Source organism: Moschus berezovskii, chromosome X (genome assembly GCF_049115385.1).
Source record: "Moschus berezovskii isolate FMDL1 chromosome X, NW_MosBer_1.0, whole genome shotgun sequence".
Lineage (NCBI taxonomy): Eukaryota > Metazoa > Chordata > Mammalia > Artiodactyla > Moschidae > Moschus > Moschus berezovskii.
In genome coordinates, this window is record NC_142488.1 from 37,009,609 (window position 1) to 37,029,890 (window position 20,282).

Genomic DNA, 20,282 nt, shown 5'->3' on the forward strand with positions numbered 1-20,282 from the left:
GTCCCCATGTCCTCCCACCCCCAATCCCTCCCAGCATCAGAGTGTTTTCCAGTGAGTCAACTCGTCACGTGAGGTGGCCATAGTATTGGAGTTTCAGCTTCAGCATCAGTCCTTCCAATGAACACCCAGGATTGATCTCCTCTAGAATGGACTGGTTGGATCTCCTTGTAGTCCAAGGGACTCTCAAGAGTCTTCTCCAGCACCACAGTTCAAAAGCATCAATTCTTCGGCGATCAGCTTTCTTCACAGTCCAACTCTCACATCCATACATGACCACGGGAAAAACCATAGCCTTGACTAGACGGACCTTGGTTGGCAAAGTAATGTCTCTGCTTTTTAATATGCTATCTAGGTTGGTCATAACTTTCCTTCCAAGGAGTAAGTGTCTTTTAATTTCATGGCTGCAATCAGCATCCGCAGTGATTTTGGAGCCCCCCAAAATAAAGTTTGACACTGTTTCCACTGTTTCCCCATTTATTTCCCATGAAGTGATGGGACCAGATGCCATGATCTTTGTTTTCTGAATGTTGAGCTTCAAGCCAATCTTTTCACTCTCCTCTTTCACTTTCATCAAGAGGCTTTTTAGTTTCTGTTCACTTTCTGCCATAAGGGTGGTGTCATCTGCATATCTGAGGTTATCAATATTTCTCCCGGCAATCTTTGATTCCAGCTTGTGCTTCTTCCAGCCCAGCGTTCCTCATGATGTACTCGGCATATAAGTTAAATAAGCAGGGTGACAATATACAGCCTTGACGTACTCCTTTTCCTATTTGGAACCAGTCTGTTGTTCCATGTCCAGTTCTAATTGTTGCTTCCTGATCTGCATACAGGTTTCTCAAGAGGCAGGTCAGGTGGTCTGGGATTCCCATCTCTTTCAGAATGTTCCACAGTTTATTGTGATCCACACAGTCAAAGGTTTTGGCATAGTTAATAAAGCTGAAATAGGACTGGCCCTACAAACACAGGCACCAGGTCTAATACAGTTTCCAACAGAAAATGCATTCTGAGTTGCATACAAGTGATGTTATCAATAATCTTCTGGAATACAACCCCATTCATCCATTGGAACATGCCCAGTAGGGGGCTTAGGGGAGGGACGCCCAGGCCCTAAGAAAGGAGAAAGGGGAAGACCATTGCTCCCAGCGGTAGTTTGTAAGATCCGTCTCTTCCCATCCCTGCCTTTCCCCATATTTCCTGCCTGTTGAACATTAGAAATTGCCTAATCATGGAAATTGGTTCAGAAAGCTGGTTTTCTCATTATGCCCTCTAAGGTACACTGGGGCTGTGTAAAGAAAACCAGGCTTCTCTTTCCATCACTCACCCACCTAGAGGGGAGGACCAAGGACTGGGTAATATTGGGCCAAGAGGACCCCTGCTCTAGAAGGTGGCCCACACGGGAGGCAGAGATGGTGATGGTTGGGGAAACTGCCTTGAGGTAGGACAGAGATTAATTTAACTCAGGCCTTTACCACTTAATTTTGTGGCTTTGAGCACATTGCTGAACCTTTCAGAGCCTCAGGTTTCACAGCCTGCTTTTTATCTGCAAAACAGATGAATAGTAAATGTGACATCCCTATATAAAGAGCACAGTGCATACGTGCTCAGTCGCTCAGTCCTGTCTGACTCCTTGCGACCCCATGGACTGTGGCCTGCCAGGCTCCTCTGTCCATGGGATTTCCCAGGCAAGAAGATTTGAATGGGTTGCCATCTCCTCCTCCAGGGGATCTTCCCCACCCAGGGATCAAACCCACGCCTCCTGTGTTTCCTGCATTAGCAGGCAGATTTTCTACCACTGCACCACCTACTCAGCAAATGCCATTCATCACAGGCCTGTATACCCAGTTAAGTGTATTTCTGGACTGTGCCCTTAGTTCGTGAAGGACTGATCTCATCTCCCTTCTGGGCTGTGGGGCAATCAGATACGATCCGCTGCCTCAGCTGGTGACTCAGCCCATCGCTTTGGGTCATGCCTACTTTGAAAATCAGATGACTCCACAGCTCCAGAGAGGTTCTCCTCATGTATGTTTCAGCCACGGTCTCTCATTCCTCTTCTCTGGGGGAAAGCCCAAACCCAAAATACCTTCACTTTCCGTAGAACATGCTATGGTTCTCTGTTTGCATGTCAAGCTTTACTGATTCTTCAGATTGGTCGGCATGTAGACTTGTATCTGACGTTTGTGATTGTTAACCTTTCTGGCTCATTCCCATATACACATCTGTTTTTTTTTTCCCTCTTCTGTTTTTTTAAGTATCAAGCTATAGCTGGAACAGAACATGTTTCCAGTTCTCTAGCTTTTCCTGCTTGAAATGGGAGAAATAATGGACAGCATTTTTTAGATACATAAATTGGAAACCAGCCTGCAGATTTGAGTTTTTAATTGTGGCAGCCAAATTCTCAGGGTTGAGAATCCAACCTGGCCTCTGTGCCAGGATGCAGGATACTGGCTTATGAGCTTTTCTTTGTTAAGTGTGGAGAGTTTGGGAGAAAGAAACTTAAGCAGGCCTAAGAGGACGTGCAGGGAAGGCAATGGTTGAGGGCCAGGGCTGTGAGTACCTGTTCTGCCACTTGGTGGTGGCCACCTCAGACTAGTTTCATAGAGTTATTAGGAGGATTGAGCTAGGTAAAGCATTAAAGCACTTAGCCTCGTGCCCATGCCCAGCACTTAATAAGCACTCATCTCCCCCACCTCCTGCCGTAGTACTTTTTTTAAAAAAAAGAGAAATCTTGCTGGTATAAGTACTGCTCATTCTCTCAACTGCCAGTCATCAATTATAGACCTCATGGAGTTACAGGATGTTAGGGCTTTGAATTATGTTTCCATTAGTGGTGATGGATTTAGGCGGGACTATGTGAAGAAAGCTGATCGCCGAAGAATTGATGCTTTTGAACTGTGGTGTTGGAGAAGACTCTTGAGAGTCCCTTGGACTGCAAGGAGATCAAAGCAGTCCATTCTAAAGGAGATCAGTCCTGGGTGTTCATTGGAAGGACTGATGCTAAAGCTGAAACTCCAATACTTTGGCCACCTCATGCGACGAGTTGACTCACTGGAAAAGACTGATGCTGGGAGGGATTGGGGGTGGGAGGAGACGGGGACGACAGAGAATGAGATGGCTGGATGGCATCACCGACTCGACGGACATGAGTTTGAGTGAACTCCGAGAGTTGGTGATGGACAGGGAGGCCTGGTGTGCTGTGATTCATGGGGTCGCGGAGAGTCGGACACGACTGAGCGACTGAACTGAACTGAACGACTGACTCCATGCTTTCTCACTTAGTGCCCCTTGTGGTTAAAAGCAGACATGGATGAACTAATGTGCTGGATGAGAAGCCAATGGGCGAAAGAGGTGAATTGTATCTCGGTGCAACTGCCTGGGCCTTGTAAGAGTTAAGTCCACCACATGGCTTCCTTAGTGCAGACCCATCTCATGGCCTCCAAAGCTCCCCCTTGCTTACCTGCCTGTCATCTTTTCCTGAACACGTACTACGAGCGGGCATTTGTTTTGGCTCTGGGGCTGCCTGAGTAAAACAGGGCCCGATACCCAGCCCTCACGGAGCTTGCATTCATTTTTGGGAGACAGACTAAGAAAGTAAATTAAGGGACTTCCCTGGGGGTCCAGTGATTAAGACTTTATGCTTCTACTGCAGGGGGTGTGGGTTTGATTCCTGATTGGGGAACTAAGATCCTGCATGCCTTGCGGTGTGACCAAAAAAAAAAAAAAAGAGTAAATTCAGCAGTGTTCAAAGGAGATAAGTACAGTGGAGAAAAATAAAGCAGGGAAAGAAGGAAGTGAGGAACGCTGGAAGACCAGGGTTCTCGCTTTAAGAGTCATCAAGAAAGGGCCCACGAGGAGCAGAGACTTGAATGAGAGATCTTGGAAGTCCAGGCAGAGGGAAGAGCAAGTTCAAAGTCTCAGAGGCAGGAACCAGGTCAGGAGTGGTGGGGGCTGCAAGAAGGCCTGTGGAGCTGAAGTGTGGTGAGCATGGGGGAGCCAGTGGAGGTCCTGTCAGAGGAGTATCAAGGGATGCAGATCAAGTAGGGCCTTGCAGGCTAGGCTGAGAACATTGGCTTTGGTTCTGAAACCTGGAATGTGTGGAGGAATTCTTTTGTTGTTGAAATTTTTAAAAATTTATTTTTAATTGGAAGGGGAGGAGTTTTGAGTAAAGGACTTCGGTTTGAACAGATCACCCCGACTTTGTTGAAGAGAGCATGGGGACAAAGCTGGAGGCAAGGAGAGACAGAGGAGATGGTGGCTTAGCCTAAGTAATACTGCTGGAGATGGCAAAGTGTCTTCTTTGTACTTTTCTGAGATGACTGAGGTTAATTCCCCTCCCCCACAATACTCTGCTCCACTTCTAAAGTTTTCCTGTGTGTCTTTTTAAAAAGTATGTATTTATTTGGTTGCCTGTGTCTTCGTTGCGGCATGTGAACTCTTGGTTGCAGCATACAGCACTTAGTTAACTGGTCAGGGATCGAACCCCAGCCCCCTGTGCTGGGAGTGTGGAGTCTTAGTCACTGGACCGCCAACAGACGTCCCTTCTCTGTGTGTCTTATTTGGTGTGTGCAGTGTAGATATTTGATGTTGAAAGTTACTTAAATAACTAATAGAAGTGGGTTTTTTCTTCCCCCATAAATCATCTCAGGAGGAAGTTAGGACCACTTTAAAAGGACAACACCATCTCATCACTGATGTAAGAATCTTGTTATTGAATACCACATGCACATTTCTCCCACAGATGATGTGTTTACTCATTTAATACTAGGTCCTCTGGCTTGATGTCTTATCCAATTTCATCTGCAAAGAGGCATGAGTTCCCTCTAACACCCCACCGCCGCCACCCCCATCAACACATAGCCAGACAGGGCACAGGCTTTCAGGGATTTCTTCACCGATTGACTTCCAGCTTCTTCTGTTTCCTTTTTACCTGTATGTATAAGGCACATGGACAGGTGTAGATGTTTGAAAGATGATGACCCCATATAGAAATTAGGCAAAGAATGTTTTCACTTTTGAAAAAAATGGAACTCCCAGGAAGCTAAATCTGCTCAACAACATAATCCCGAGAGAGACGTGTGCTGTTCGGTCACAGATTGGCATTCTGGGTCGTGTTTAAGGGATCATTGTCAGGACTAGTTAACCGGCTTCATTCCCATGCAGTGACTCCCAAGGCCTTGGGACAGAATGTCTGACTGACCTGTTGTCCGGGAAAATCAGGCGCAGGATGTGGGTGAGGCTTTGATGGAGACAAAGGAGGCAAAGGACCTTATTTCCTCCCATAAGACCCTTCAAATCTTGATGGACACACAGTTAACAATACAGGGCAATACATCAAGGCACAAGGCAATACAGGGCAATGCAGCAATACAAGATACATGCGTGGCTAGCACCGACTGTCTGTCAACACGCATCAGTAATAGACTCGTAGCTCTTGTTTATACACTCACCTCGATGTGAACTTCTTTTGAAATATCTTTTCTTATTAGCGTGGAATTCGATCCCTATTTTCAGAGCACTGATGAAGGGACGTGGTGTCTGCCCACAGCTCTTCCTTTGGTTGGTTGGCCCTTGCTAAGGAAGCTAAGGTTTGGGACTCCTGCCACTCTCCCGCCTTTCTGTGTGTGAACTGGCCCAGCAGATTTTCAATATGAGTGAGATTAACTTGGGGGTTCCACGGAGGAGGCGTGGCATAAAGGGAGTCCCCCCATCATTGAGCTTCTGTCACTTTAGCCTCTGCAGCTGGTTCTGATTTCTAAGCACATAAATCTTGTAAGTGCTGGCCCCCATTCTTAACAGGCATTCACCTATATACTATCTATTTAAATATCTGAGTCATTGGCAAAACCAGAGGTGTGAACTACATCCAGACAGTCTTAACCTCTGGTTTGATCACTTCTTTTTACATGCTCCTGGTGACTGGAAGTCAGAGTAAGATGCTTCCTATTAGTGTAAATAAAAAACCTAAGTTTGTTTTAAACATTTGCAGAAACAATAATACTTACCAATAAAAAGCCACGCCAAGAGGCTCAGAAAAAGCTGCCTGATATAATGGAATGTTTCTCAATGTGCTAATAAACATGGAGGATTTTCTTTTTTATTCTGGGGCCTTTCTTAAGAGATTTGTTTAAGAGGGTGGAGACCTAAAGTCCAGAATCTTTTAGAATAATATCCAGGAAATGTGAAATCAATTCAGGGCTGCCCATTCTTTCTCATTTCCTAATGGGATATACAGAGTCCCTAATAACATGTTTGCAAATTTCCCATGACCCTTTGTTGAATAATGGAAGTAAATATCAGGTGGAACTGCTTGGGCTGCATTCAAAGGGGGTGAGTTTTTCAGCTAGTAAAAGGCTGTATTTTGATAAAGTGGTCTTTATTATGATTTGAGCAGCGGCAGAGCCCTGATTTTCTGTAATAGGCCTATTTCAGATGTCTCTAATGTGTTCAGACCCAGTTTTTAATTCAGAAATCACTGTGACCCTATTGATCCATTTCCACCACTTTCTGGGTCTCTAGGACATTAGAGAGATGATTCAGTCTCCAGCCAGCCACCTGCATGAGCCAGTCCCCGGCTGGACTCCCCTGGGCTGAGCACAGAGCCCAGCCACACTGGCCCCTGGTAAAAGCTATTGACCAGCATGGTCTGCTTCCACTTCCTGAGATACAACCCTCCCTCACTGTCACTTCCAGCCTCAGCCCTCACCTGCATCTCGGACTCCCTCCCAAACTCCAGTCCCACATCCACAACTGCCTTCTGAACCTGTTACCCGCATGGCTTTTGGTCACCTCAAACACCACAGAAAACAGGACCTGGACCATATGGTCTTCGGGTTTCCTGTTGATTCTCAAACTCAGTCTTAACAAGTCAGCATTTAAGAGCATCTCAGTTCTCTATCAAGGCAATGGCAAGCCACTCCAGTACTCTTGCCTAGAAAATCCCATGGACAGAGGAGTCTGGTAGGCTGCAGTCCGTGGGGTCGCTAAGGGTCGGACACGACTGGGCAACTTCACTTTCACTTTTCACTTTCACACATTGGAGAAGGAAATGGCAACCCACTCCAGTGTTCTTGCCTGGAGAATCCCAGGGACGGGGGAGCCTGGTGGGCTTCCGTCTATGGGGTCACACAGAGTTGGACACGACTGAAGTGATTTAGCAGCAGCAGCAGTTCTCTATCTTCCCCTTCACAAGTTCCCTAAATCTTTTTAATGATAATACTAACCTCCCTGCCATGGAATGTGTGTCCTCTTCTGTACATATACACATTCACCCATGCACATATAAACATAAAAGTGACAGATCAAAAGGGTTGAATTGGCTAACATACTTGCCTAGAAAGAAATTGTTGTTTGGTCACTAAGTCGTGTTGTTTTGTCACTAAGTCTGTGTGACCCTGTGGACTGTAGCCCACCGGGCTCCTAAATAGCACAATGCATATGTCTTATTGCTCTTAAGATGACAGTGTCATCTTCGTATAAAAAGTAAAGCTTGTTGATATGCTGGTGACCTCATGCATTCTTGGATGTCTGGGTATAACTACAGTGCATGACCCTCTTTCTCTTTCCCAGCAAGCACTTGTCACCTTGGAAAGCTGGCCTTGAATCCAGAAATGAGTTGACCTTCCTGTCCCCACAGCTGATGGTTTGTCAGTCACAGGGAGAACTAATACACTTCCTGGTGCTTATTTGCCCAGTGAAAATGCATTTCAGAGAGAATAGGCATGTCAAGTTTGAAATTCGGACTTGTTGTATCAGAGTGTGGTTGCTGGAGGAAGTCCCAGAAATCAGGTTTTCCCACCTCCTGATCTTACTGAAGGGGGAACTGAGGCCCGGAAAGGTTAGGCAATCTGCCCAAAGTCACACAGCTCATTAGTGCCAAAACTGCTTCTGAAGTGCTAGTATTGTACCCCCAAGTCTAGAGCTCTTGCATTCACCTGCCTTTTAAATACGTTGACTCTCTTTCTGCTGCTCATCTGATGTGAGTCCTCAAGCCCACTGAAAAACACCAATCCATCCTGGTCCTTACGCTATTTGAACATATTAAACATTCGCACAAATAACTCATAATGATAGCTTAAGCTGTAAATATGACAGCTTCATACCGTTACTTCTTGACACTTAAGAAGTAAACTTCCATCAGCTCATGGGTGGAAGCTGCTGGCTCCGCTGTCTTTCTGACTGCTTTATCCATCTCTCTGAAATCAGGTCAGCAAACTGCAAAGACTTGCTCTCCCCCAGCATCCTCTCAGCACACACACGCACGTAAGAATGAACTGAAAGCAGGGTTGGTTGGATACTTTTCCTTTTAAACTCTAACTTCCAAGGACCTGGGTTTTCATTATTGATGATATGTATGGAGTTTCTGTGTCAGGCATTTTTTTCCCGGAGTTACAGAATCATCTGGAATGGGGAAAGAACATTTTCCCATATCTGGGTATCGTGTAGAGTGAATTAACCTATAAACCTCTGGGATAATTGAATTGTGACATTCACTTAAAATGGCTCCCTAGCTGAGATTTCTGCCCACAGTTTCTTCTGCCTGTTCATTTCCGTTAGTTTTAGATCCTGTGTTTTCTACCCCATATAGCTTCTTAGGGAAGGGTGCATCTTCTAGATGGCTTGTGCTTCTATAGTTCAGTTTTCTGTTATCTTTTTCCCCTTAATTTCATGATACATGGCTCATGAACCCCAGCTTCTACACGAGCGTCTTCACATTATCCTAATGATGCCACAAACTCCTATTTAGTATATTGTGTAGTTAAAGAAAAAGAAAATATGTGGGTTTTACTCTATCAAACCCAAACCTAGCACAGCCTTTCATGGGCACCAGAGGAGTGGCTACAGTTTAATCAGGAGGTCTGTGGTCTGCATGCAGAAAGGGAGTAGGCTCAAGAAAATGCCTCTTGATAAATAAGATGTGGTGTGTATATATATACACAGTGGAATACTACTAAGCCATAAAAAGAACAAAATAATGCCATTTTCAGCAACATGGATGGACCTAGAGATGGTCATACTGAGTGAAGTAAGTCAGACAGAGGAAGACAAATATATGATATCACTTACATGTGGACTCTAATAAAAGAGAACAAATGAACTTATCAAAAAAACAGAAATAGAGTTACAGATGCAGAAAATAAATTTATGGTTACTGGGGGTAAGGGTAGAGAAGAGATAAATTGGGAGATCATATACATGTGGGCATATAAATTGGGATTGACATATACACAATCCTATATATAAAATAGATAATAAGGACCTACTGTATAGCACAGAGAACTCTACTCAATACTCTATAATGACCTATATAGGAAAAGAAGCTAAAAAAAAAGAGTAGATATATGTATAAGAGACTCGCTTCATTGTACACATGAAATTAACACAATATTGTGAATCAACTATGTCCCAATAAAAATTTTAAAAATAATTTTAAAAAATGCCTCTGGGCATGTGAAATGCATGGCACTGCTATGTCCCTGTCCACTCTTCGAGGATGAGCATGCTGTGAGGAGACTTCCCAGTGTTCACAGCGCTGACCTGTCAGAAGCAAGAGGGCTCACTCCTCTCTGCTACCTGTTCCCCCTCTGTATCCGCTTCAGGATGAACCTAAACTTCAGTAAGTCTCTTCCAGAGCATTTCAGACACCCCTTGATACAGTGGCAAACCCATCTATGGTTTTCTTTCAGTATAATTTTAAAGTAATGTGAATGATCACACCAAACCTCTTCTAGCTCTGATCTACCTTCTCCGGTGTTACCGTTACAGCTTTCTCAGTCTCCTCACCAAGCCTAAATTAGTAGCAGCAGGAGATACTCTGCTCCCTGTACATTTTGAGCTGTGTTGCAGGCATGCAGAAAATATTGAGCCACCATGAGATGCTAGGAGTTTAAAAAACCAAGATTCAGCCTGGCTGCTGCTGGTGGGCACCAGGCCTGCCCTTATTGTTTGTGGTCTATGCAGGAGCATGGAAGGTGGCGAGGCCTTCACCAGGCCGTTCAGCGTGGTTTTGGCTCTAATCTGTCCCCTCCTTGGCTGCGCTATTGGCTGCTTGCAAATTGATTCTTCTGAGTAGGAAGCAAAACTTCCATGAGAAAGCCAAGTCAGTGACATGCTGCTTGACTTCAGAATTTAAGGTCTCTTAAGAGCTGAGACTCAAAATGGCATTGGTGAGCTTTGAACCCACTTATTCACTGCAGCCCAGTGAGAGAGGTCAAGAGAACCTGTTCTTTACTTTGCAGTCTGTGGGTGCTCATCAAAGCACATGTAAGGGTGAGTGTTGCTGTGTGTGTTAGCAGGATCCAAGGAAAGAAAGTCCTGGGACTTCCCAGGTGGTGCAGTGGAAAAGAATCCACATGCCAGTGCAGGAGACACAGGTTTGATCCCTGGATCAGGAAAATCCCATGAAGAAGGAAATGGCAGCCCACTCCAGTATTCTTGCCTGGGAAATCCCACGGACAGAGGCACCTAATGGGCTACAGTCCAAGGAACCGCAAAGAGTCGGACATAACAACACACACACACACTCACATGCACATTGCCTCTTTAGCCCTTTGCTTGTGTTTTTTTTCCTTTCAACTACCTGGCAATTTCTTCCAAGGCTCATCCCAAGTCTAGCAAATACAGTTTTACTCACTTCAGGGTCCACTTCGACCTCACCCCTTTCCTCCCTTGTCTGCTTATTCTTTTCTTCTTTCTCCCTAATGCTGTTGTGTTTGTTTGCGCCCAGTGGCAGTCTTTAAGAGGTACACTTGGAGGTTTGCAAAAATAGTCCTTTGGCCAAATAATTAAAAAGAGGATTATTTGTATAATTTTACATTATATGAACATTCTAACAAGTTGATATTATATGAGGAGACATTTTATACCCAAAGCAATGGCTGCATTTGCAGAAATGATTTTTTGAAAGGAAAGGAATAAAAATGTTAATACTGTTTGCCTTAAAATCAGGATTTATGTTAACTTTGACATACTGCATATAATCTTTGTTAGGTTATTAAATGAACTTCATGAAACCATTGGCCACAGAAGTAAAAGATAATATGAAACTATTATACTTGGTGAGTAGTGTACACTTGCATTAAAGCCATCATGTTCCAATAATAACTGGCAATAATAGTATATAGAATACAGCTACTAGTGTATAGTATGAAGGGTAACTAAATCTTTGGGGGCAATCATATGAAATCACAGGTGTCTGCATGAGACATATTCAGTCTAAACTATGCCTAGTTTAATGGGATTTTCGGTTTTGTTCATTACACTTACATTATTAATATTTACATCTTTAGGCAGTTAATGCCAAAGAGGGAATTAGGGGAGAAAGATTCTCTTTAGTTTCAGTTTAAGTTACTTCTCAGTATTTACTTGATGGAAAATTTTTGTAACTGTTTGGCATGTGAAAGACTCTTACAAAATAGAGGTCTAAGACCCAGAAAAATCAAATGTGTTTGTCAATGAATATTAAGCATTTATTCTGAGCCTGACACTGTGCTAAGCGTTGAGTAAGAAAAGATGGCACTGTCCTTACTACCTACTGTTCACTGCATTCTTACCCCTAAGGAGTAGAGTTGAATCTTCTATTTTGATTCTAGTGGATGAAAAGCATTCTGTTTCCCTTTGGATTAGAGTGGCAGAAAAGGTGTTCAAGGGAGGTACTTTCTTTAGCAACCACCAGGTGTCAGTAGAGGACTTGGAACTCTTGACAACAAATGTGTTCTCGGTTTTTCTAACTCGCTAAGGCCATCCCTCTTTTGACTTTTCAAAGGCGGTAGACCTCCATTGGGCCACTTTCTCCCAAATATGAGTGTCAAACACTCTCCTCAAAATTGTATCACATTCCTGCACCTTATAAAAGTAGCCTGAATTCCTTGACCTTTTTCTACTTGAAAAATTTTACTTCTGTCTTTCACAGTGATGGTTCTCCAAAGTAGGGGTAGGGGTAGGGGAGATTCACCAAGCTCCTGTTGTTTCCACTGATCCCCTTCCCCAGACTGCTGGAGCCCACTCTCAGCTGATATGGGGAAAGGTGGAGGGTCTGTTCTTTTTCCTGCACAGAGAAACAATCTGATGGTGGAGCTTGATGGCTCCAAACTGCAGAAGGAAGTGTCAAGAGAAAAAGTCCTGGAGATCCACTGGTCCAGGTATTTGATTCCTCGTGTAGCCTGTGTTCGCTTACGGAAGTTAAGGAATGGTATGCTAATTGGCAGCGGAAACCTTGGAGAGGCTGGTATCGATTTGTTTCATATGGATTTTCTTCAGTTTCTTACCTTGCCTCCTCACTCTATATTTATCTGTTTGTCTATCTACCTACCTATCTGTGCTTGCTTGCCTGCTAAGTCATTTCAGTCATGTCTGACTTTTTGTGACCCCATGGACTGTAGCCCGCCAGGCTCCTCTGTCCATGGGATTCTCCAGGCAAGAATACTGGAGTGGGTTGCCATTTCCTTTACCAGGGGATCTTCCTGACCCAGGGATTGAATCCAGGTCTCCTGCATGGCAGGCAGATTTCTCTATCCAACTTACTTCACTCCATATAATCATCTCTACTTCCATCCATTGGTTCATTCTTTTTATTATTTGCTTCCTCACTTGACAAGTGGTAATAGATTTAGTAAAGTGAAGAATCTGTATGTTGCCATGCCCTCCTTCAGTCCCAACCCAGAGGTCGAACCCGCATCTCCTGGGGAGCACTTGGTGTGGGTCGTCAGGGGATAAGGTGGGAGAAGGTGCAGAAGGGCTACCTTGGACACTCAGGCCTCTTTTCAAGCCTTATAAGATGTCAGAAGTGGTGATAGTTGGAGGGATATCAGTTCAAATGAGCTGCTCAGCTGTTGGTAAACTGAGGGAGAGATGGACTGGGAAGCTGGAGACACAAAGTCAATGGCTGGCTTCAGTAGCTAAGGCTGCCAGGGTGCATGGCCTGCAGGGATTGGATAGTTAGACATGGTGCACAGCCCCAAGTCTATGCCCTGAAGTAAGGGCCTGACTGATGGACGGTTCTGTGGTTTAGTACACTGTGGGGATTGCCTTCGGGCCAGAGCAGTTTGACAAATCGTATTATAGCTAACTCTGGGAACTATTCAGATTCTTCTGTTTTTTTATAGTGAATGAAGTATCACAAATAAGGCAGCACATCAATAGGGATTCAAAAATACTTTCAGTATTTTGCTTCTGTAGAGACTTTTGTCATGATAGTCAAAGAAGGTCACCTTGTTCTTGAAAACTTCATGCCGGATATCCTTAAAATATTCCATAAACACATGTGCCATTGAAGAGGTCAGCTGATATTCTTACTGCAGTCGTGCCCAGCTCTGTGTCGGGCAGCAGCTGTCAGACCAGACCTGGGAAGGTGCTCAGACCTGTATTAGGATGTATTTTAAACACATCATTGACCTGACTGAGAGATTTTTACAGAAGATAACACCTGTGGCATCAATAATGTGTTGTTTTTCAGTCGCTCAGTTGTGTCCAACTCTTTGCAACCCCATGGACTGTAGTCTGCCAGGCTCCTCTGTTCATAGGATTTCCCAAGCAAGAATACTGGAGTGGGTTGCCATTTCCTCCTCCAGGGGATCTTCCCAACCCAGGGATCGAACCCACACCGCCTGCATTGGCAAGAGGATTCTTTACCACTGAGTTACCAGGGAAGTCCAATAATGTGTTAAGCAGCTTTTTTTTTTTTTTAAAGTTCTTGAATGTTGGCTTGACTTCCAGTTAACATGGTACCTGCCTATGGGATTGTGTAAGGGACAGATCTAATTGTCCACAATCAAAGTTTCTTTGCTGTATGATGGCTTTGGCTCATGGGCTCTAGCCTTTTTCCAGTGCTCAGGGACTCCTGAAGCAAGTGTCTGCTTGTTCCCGGAAACTGGAGTCTGCAGATTCTGGCCACGTGGCTTGGTGTCTATTCTCATGTCTCTCAGCAGCAATCTGACTGTCCCTTCTCCCTCCTGCCCTTTTCAGATCACTGGGGTGATCCTGCTGGCCGTTGGAGTCTGGGGCAAACTTACTCTGGGCACCTACATCTCCCTTATCGCCGAGAACTCCACAAATGCCCCCTATGTGCTCATCGGCACTGGCACCACCATCGTCGTGTTTGGCCTGTTTGGATGCTTTGCCACATGCCGTGGTAGCCCATGGATGCTGAAACTGGTGAGTAGGTCACAATGGAATACTGCTTTCAGATTCTGTTCTGTAAAAATGCAAATCACATGAAAGCGAAGTGGCCCTTCTTGAAGCCGCAGACGAGACCTTGATATTCATTGATTCTAATTTTAGTCCAGACTCTTACCTAGCCTACCCTTTAGTCCCCTAGAGGGACAGACAAGACCAGACTCAGCGTGGCACAAAAAATCCAGTCCTGGTCCCTCGAGGTAGATGATGACAAAGCAGTGGCCAGCAGTTCCAATAAGCCATTTATAGCCATTTATAGCAAGATGCCCTGTTCTACTTTTGAATTCAGTCTTAGAAATCTCTTGAAGCATCTGATGTGCAGCTTTGGTGGGTGAGGCAGCATCTTGAACATAAGCAGTCTTTCATGCCCAAGTTCCCAGTGGAGAAATACTTTTCTGCCTCCTTGAGCTTGGCTGTGCTCGGAGGCATGGGCATGCTCTCCTCTATATCTGCATCCCCTGACTCCATGTGGTGGGAGCTGAACTAAGCCAGAGCTTCCCCACTCAATAGAGGGTTGATATGGGACCAAGTATTGGCTACCAGGACCTAGTAATAGGACAAACACAGCAGTGATGTTTCCCAAAGAATAAGGCAGGCTGTTGAAACACTGTTAACGCAAGTCTCAACTTTTTGGTATACCAGTTGCCTAATTCTCTACTCTCTTGCCCATTGATGTGGAAGGTTTTCATAGATAAAAGTGACTTCCCTGGTGGCTCCAATGGTAGAGTATGCCTGCAATGTAGGAGACCCAGGTTTCCTGGGCTGGGAAGATCCCCTGGAGGAGGGCATGGCAACCCTATCCAGTATTCTTGCCTGGAAAATCCCGTGGACAGAGGAGCCTGGTGGGCTGCAGTCCATGGGATTGCAGAGTTGGACACAACTGAGTGACTAACACTTTCAGTACTTTTCATAGATGAAAGGCTGCAAGGGGCTCTCCTCAAAAGACAACTTTATTTAAAAGGATTTCTCTCAGACTTCTTGTTCTCTGAAAGAGGAGAGTGGAGATTACATGAGTGCTGTGTCGCCTGTCCTTTCTTGTTTAGCCCTAGATTGTAGTAACCCTTAATACCGTCTAGTGACACATATGGGTGTGAAAAATGATTCACTCCAAAGGACCCATCTTCCCGGTCTCTTTGTTGACAGCCTCATGGAGGTCGTGCTTGATTTGGCCACTTTCTGCCCTGCAGACCATGCAGGAAGCTGATACCCTGGCTACCACTGATCCTCCAGGTTGGTGGAAAAGCCGTAGTGAGACCATACTGAGGCACTTCTGCTGCTGTCACCTCCACTAGCACCCTGAGTCAATCTTCACTTCTTACAGGCACTAGTGTTTCCTTTGGTCCAAGGTTGGTAGTCTTCAACTTTGATCCATGTCTAAGTCACCTGGGCAGCATTTTAAAAACACCTCTGCCAGGGACCCACCCCCAGCCAATGGTGATAAGGGTCTGGCCGCATATTTGCTGAAAGCTCTCCGGGGGCGCTATTGCACAGCCAGGGCTGAGACCCTCTTCCTGGGTACAGTGATTACCAAGGGGAGAATTAACTCCAGAGGCACAGAAAAGAAAGACCTCTGCAAATCCACCTGTCCAGACAAGAAGAGACCTGGAGACCTTGACAGGCCCTGACACTAACTGGCTTAAGTCTTGATGGCAAGGATGTAACCTCTTTGGGCCTCTTCTGTTCCCATTTATGAAAGAACACTATGGGACTAAATCACCAAGGTTTCTTTCAGCCTAAAGACTATGAGTGAAGCAGAACAGGGCATGCAACAATGGAACAGTCATCTCTGGCCTCTTCTGAAGGTGGTTTCACACCATGCTTCCATTTTCTAATACTTGTGAGCTTACTGACAAGCCTTTTGGGGAGTAGAGAAGTTTGGGATGGGGGTTGGTCTTGGTTCCTGTTCCCTGCTCAGTGTTGTCCTGTGGGTGTACTACATTTTATTTATTCCTCACCACCACCGTGAAGTGCAGGTTGTATTTTCATATTGCGTGATAAAGACTTGGAAGTGTGTGTGAACCTTGTCCAGGTTCACACAAGTAATGTGCACAGACCTGGGTTCGGAACCCAAAGAAGCTTCTTTCCAAAGCCAGGACTGTTTCTACTGCAGTACTTTCATTTGGAGAAAACTTGAACCCTACCACCTGAATGTAATGCAGGCTCTCCCCAGTAGGCCTTCTGAAGGAGCAACAGCTCTTCTCTGGAAGCTTCCAGAAGCAGAGAACCTCCCAGGGACGCGAAACTGCTGATATAGCTGAGCAGAGCAGAAGTCACTTGATTAACTGTCTCTCTAGAATTTTACAGTCCTCATTTAACCTCATTAATTGCAAAACAACTAAAAATAACTATTTTCACTTTATGGAGGCTCAGAGCAGTGGCCTATTGCCTAACAGTTACTCCACAACATGGCTAGGACTCCAATCCAGGAGGGTTTCTGACCACAGAGTCAAAAGTTCTTCCTCCCACCTGCCTCCTAACAATTACTCTCTCACAGTACTGTCTCGGGGAGTCTAGGCCTGGGGTGAGACTCTCCCTAAGTAAAGGGTGTTTCTAATTGTGCATTGTACCAAGTTGAGAGAGGAAATTGTATACATGGAGCCTTCATTTCATTACTGTGTTTGGTAGTGCCTGTGCTTTCAATGTGCAGAGAGACTCACTGACATTTTAAGGCTGTATTTCCTCCTTTGAATATAGATGCCCCTAGCAGAGAAAAATAATTTATGATCCTGTGCACAGATGTGTACTTTACAAGTAAGCAGTATGGCCATGTGCAGGGTACCCAAATTCCAGGGCATCACCAAGGACCATTCCCAACATTCAGGACTGGTGTATTTCATTTCAGGATGAGAAGAAGCAGATTGTAAGACATATGCCTCATAGGAAAGGAATCAATTCTCTTTCCTTTTATCTGCTTTTCAAAGTCACAAAAATGGAAAGCCTTAATGTCTCATAAGTACCGTGTAATATCCCTGAACTTGGGCACACATGCTTACGTGCGTGCACACACACATACACACACACACACACACAGTTGCCTTGGAAAGTACAAGAAGCATGAAATGTATAAGAAGCAGTGAGGGTTTTCGATGCTTGCAAACATTATTTGTCAGTAGCGTAGCCGATTTGCTTTTCAAAAGGCTATCGAGTCCGCAGAACACAGAGGTAAGAGGCCCATCGCTGCAGGGGCTGCATTCAGGCCAGAGCGAGGAAGTGTGTCATGTCGCCTGTGCATATTCTGGCCGTTCTGACAAAGGAAGGGGGTTTGAACCCATTTCATAGGAGATGTGCTTAAGGAATGGGAGGGGATGCCCGAAGGGAGAGAAGCAGCTGGGTCCCTCCATGACTGGGTTCTCACACAAAGGGCTATAGCATAGAAGAGAAGTTGGGCTCGTTCTGGTGTCTCCTGAAGGCATATCCAACTCCAACCAGTGGAAGTTACAAGGAGGCCCACTGTGGCCAAGGGGAAGAAGGCTTTTTAGCTATCGAAACAGTTTAAAACCTGAATGAGCTGCCAGCAATGGGCAGGTGGTGGGAGTGTTCTCAACTTGCAGACTCCAAGTGATCTTGATGAAGAATGTGGTATTAAGGGCTCACGCCCCCCTCACCCAGCACTCTCTCTACCTCGAGGGGCCTAACATGAAGAATAGTGGATGAGAAAAGTGAAAGTGTTCATCACTCAATCATGTCTGACTCTTTATGACCCCATTGACTGCCAGGCTCCTCTGTCCATGGGATTCTCCAGGCAAGAATACTGGAGTGGCTTGCCATTTCCTTTTCCGGGGGATCTTCCTGACCCAGGGAGTGAACCCAAGTCTCCTGCATTGCAGGCGAATTTTTTGCTATCTGAGCCACAGTAATGGATACTTGGTTGTAAAAAGCCCTTCCAGATTTCTCCTGGTGGAGCCAACCTGAGAGGCCTGATGTTGGTCCCTGGATGCACTGTCCTTGGCGCATGTGCCCCCAAATGCTTATATGTATTGAATAGACACAAGCTAACATGGAGGGTCGTGTGGGGACATCTGGAGAAGGGGATTTTCCCACTTTTCCACCTAGGAATTTTTCCACTTTTCCACCTAGGGATTTTTCCACTTTTCCACCTAGGGAATAGAACAACTTGTCTAATTCCCTCTGACAAGAAGGAACTTAGTCCGAAGAGGCAGTCTCCTCACTCCCACCGTATCTGATGGTGTCCATGTCCACTTGCCTTGCAGTACGCCATGTTTCTGTCCCTGGTGTTTCTGGCTGAGCTCGTGGCTGGCATTTCAGGGTTCGTGTTTCGTCATGAGGTAAGTATACAGCAAGTGGAGAGCTCAGTTCAAGGGGTCTCTGGGGGGAGACTTTTGAAACCTCTTGGAATGTGTAAAGGGTACAGAGAGGCTAGCTGGCATCTCCAGTGATATTTGCTAGTTTCCAAATGCCACCTACTGTGAGCTGAAACGCCCAGAAAATTCTACATGCAGGAATTTTGCCAAATCTGTAATGACCCTCACTGTTTCTTTATTTAGCTGTGACATAAAAGGATTCTCTGGCTTGTTTTGAAACAGTGACTTTCCATATAGGTTAGATACCTTAAAAGCCACTGCAGTGAGGCACAAGTGTGTGTCCGTGTATTAGGATTTCTCAGAGGGCAAAAGCAAACCAGATGAGTCATTTGCCAAAGACAAAGTGCTCCATTTCCCCAAAGCAGCCTGTGCTCTCTGGTCTGCTCCCCAGAGTCCCTGTGCGGTGCCCCCTGCCCACCAGGGTAAAATCTACACCCCAGTGGTGAGGAGCCCTGTGGCTTTGCTTGGTGGTATGGGGAAAAGGAGAGAAGACAGTCATGATTGAAAACCCCTACAGCTGCACTTTGTTTTCTATTTACATGTAAAATTTGAGATTTCTACAGCTGGTGGAAAATCATTTTGATTCCTGTTTTGTGATCATAACTGCTCATTTCAAGGATACTGCCAGCTGTCCTGTGTCACGTGTGGCCATCTTTCCACGTACCATTGCTGAGGCTGCTCTAGACAATGGAGAGATGCTAATGCAGAAATGGGATGCTCTCATACGATCTGTAGCCACTGCAATATCACTTTTCAGATGTATATACTGATGAGAGGTCAGAAACTGTATATGCTACAATAAATTCTGGTTCTAACACCCCTCCCCAAATTTATTATTGTCCTTTCTAAACCAGCAGTCCCAAACATTTTTGGCACTAAGGACCGATTTTGTGGAAGACAATTCTTCCGTGGACTGAGGGTAGGGGGGTGGTTTCAGGATCATTCAAGTGCATGACATTTATTGTGCACTTTATTTCTCATCTCATGCCACCACTGATCTGACAGGAGGTACTGTTCTGCAGCCCAGAGGTTGGGGACCCCTGCTATAGATAACAGTAAAGATAGAAGCAGCTATACCTGTGTTAGGATGGAAAGAAATAGCAAGAGGGAGGTGAGAAAGACAGTGAGGTGGCATGTTACTGGGGCTCCTGAAGTCTGGCATCAGTTGCTCGCAGGCCCTGCCTTTGTGCTTGGCTGAGTCTGGCGAGCCTTCCTTAGGCACTGCCTGTGCCTTTCCCCTACTGCCCTGCTTTCGCCTATACCAGATATGGCCTCTCAGATTCCAAGGCAGACTTCTAGAACCATTTCATGTGGGTGCTGCATCCAAAGTTAGACCCCCTCATTCTTATTCTCAGCTGAGGTAAAACCTGATGAAGTCACAGCCTTGACAGCCCAAGAGGTGCCCCCAGTGCCCGTGTGAACCCCAGGCCCAGCTCCCTCCCCTGTACTGTTGGGACTTGGTTCCATATAGGGGTTTACCCCTCATGGTTCCTGATATGTAGTACCTGAACCTCCTCAGCTGCCTAAACTCTTTTCACTGAAAAAAAAAATACAGTGGAAAGGGGTGGCTGGGGGTTGCAACACCACTCTTCGGCTACTAGTAGTGGTCTTCAGTTTAGCAAACACATATGATGAATGTGAAATACACATGATGAACACATAGGCAAACACATATTATGAGAATAGGTCACAGCCTGGCAGTGTTGACTAAGAAGGGTATAGGAAAGGAAATACAACGTGCAGGCAGGGCAGCAGTGGGTTGTTTCTTCATCAGGAATCCTCAAAATGGTCCAG

The 20,282-nt window shown here is 45.3% G+C and overlaps 1 protein-coding gene across 2 annotated transcripts in view; it reads left to right on the forward strand.

Annotated features, from left to right (window-relative positions):
- TSPAN7 (tetraspanin 7) overlaps nucleotides 1-20,282 on the forward strand; it is a 134,804-nt gene that overhangs the window by 91,115 nt on the left and 23,407 nt on the right. For both annotated transcript variants that reach the window (XM_055437954.2, XM_088833658.1), the window contains exons 2-3: nucleotides 13,957-14,145; nucleotides 18,378-18,452. In XM_055437954.2, coding sequence (XP_055293929.1) covers nucleotides 13,957-14,145; nucleotides 18,378-18,452 — 264 coding nt within the window. The remainder of the gene's footprint in view (nucleotides 1-13,956; nucleotides 14,146-18,377; nucleotides 18,453-20,282) is intronic.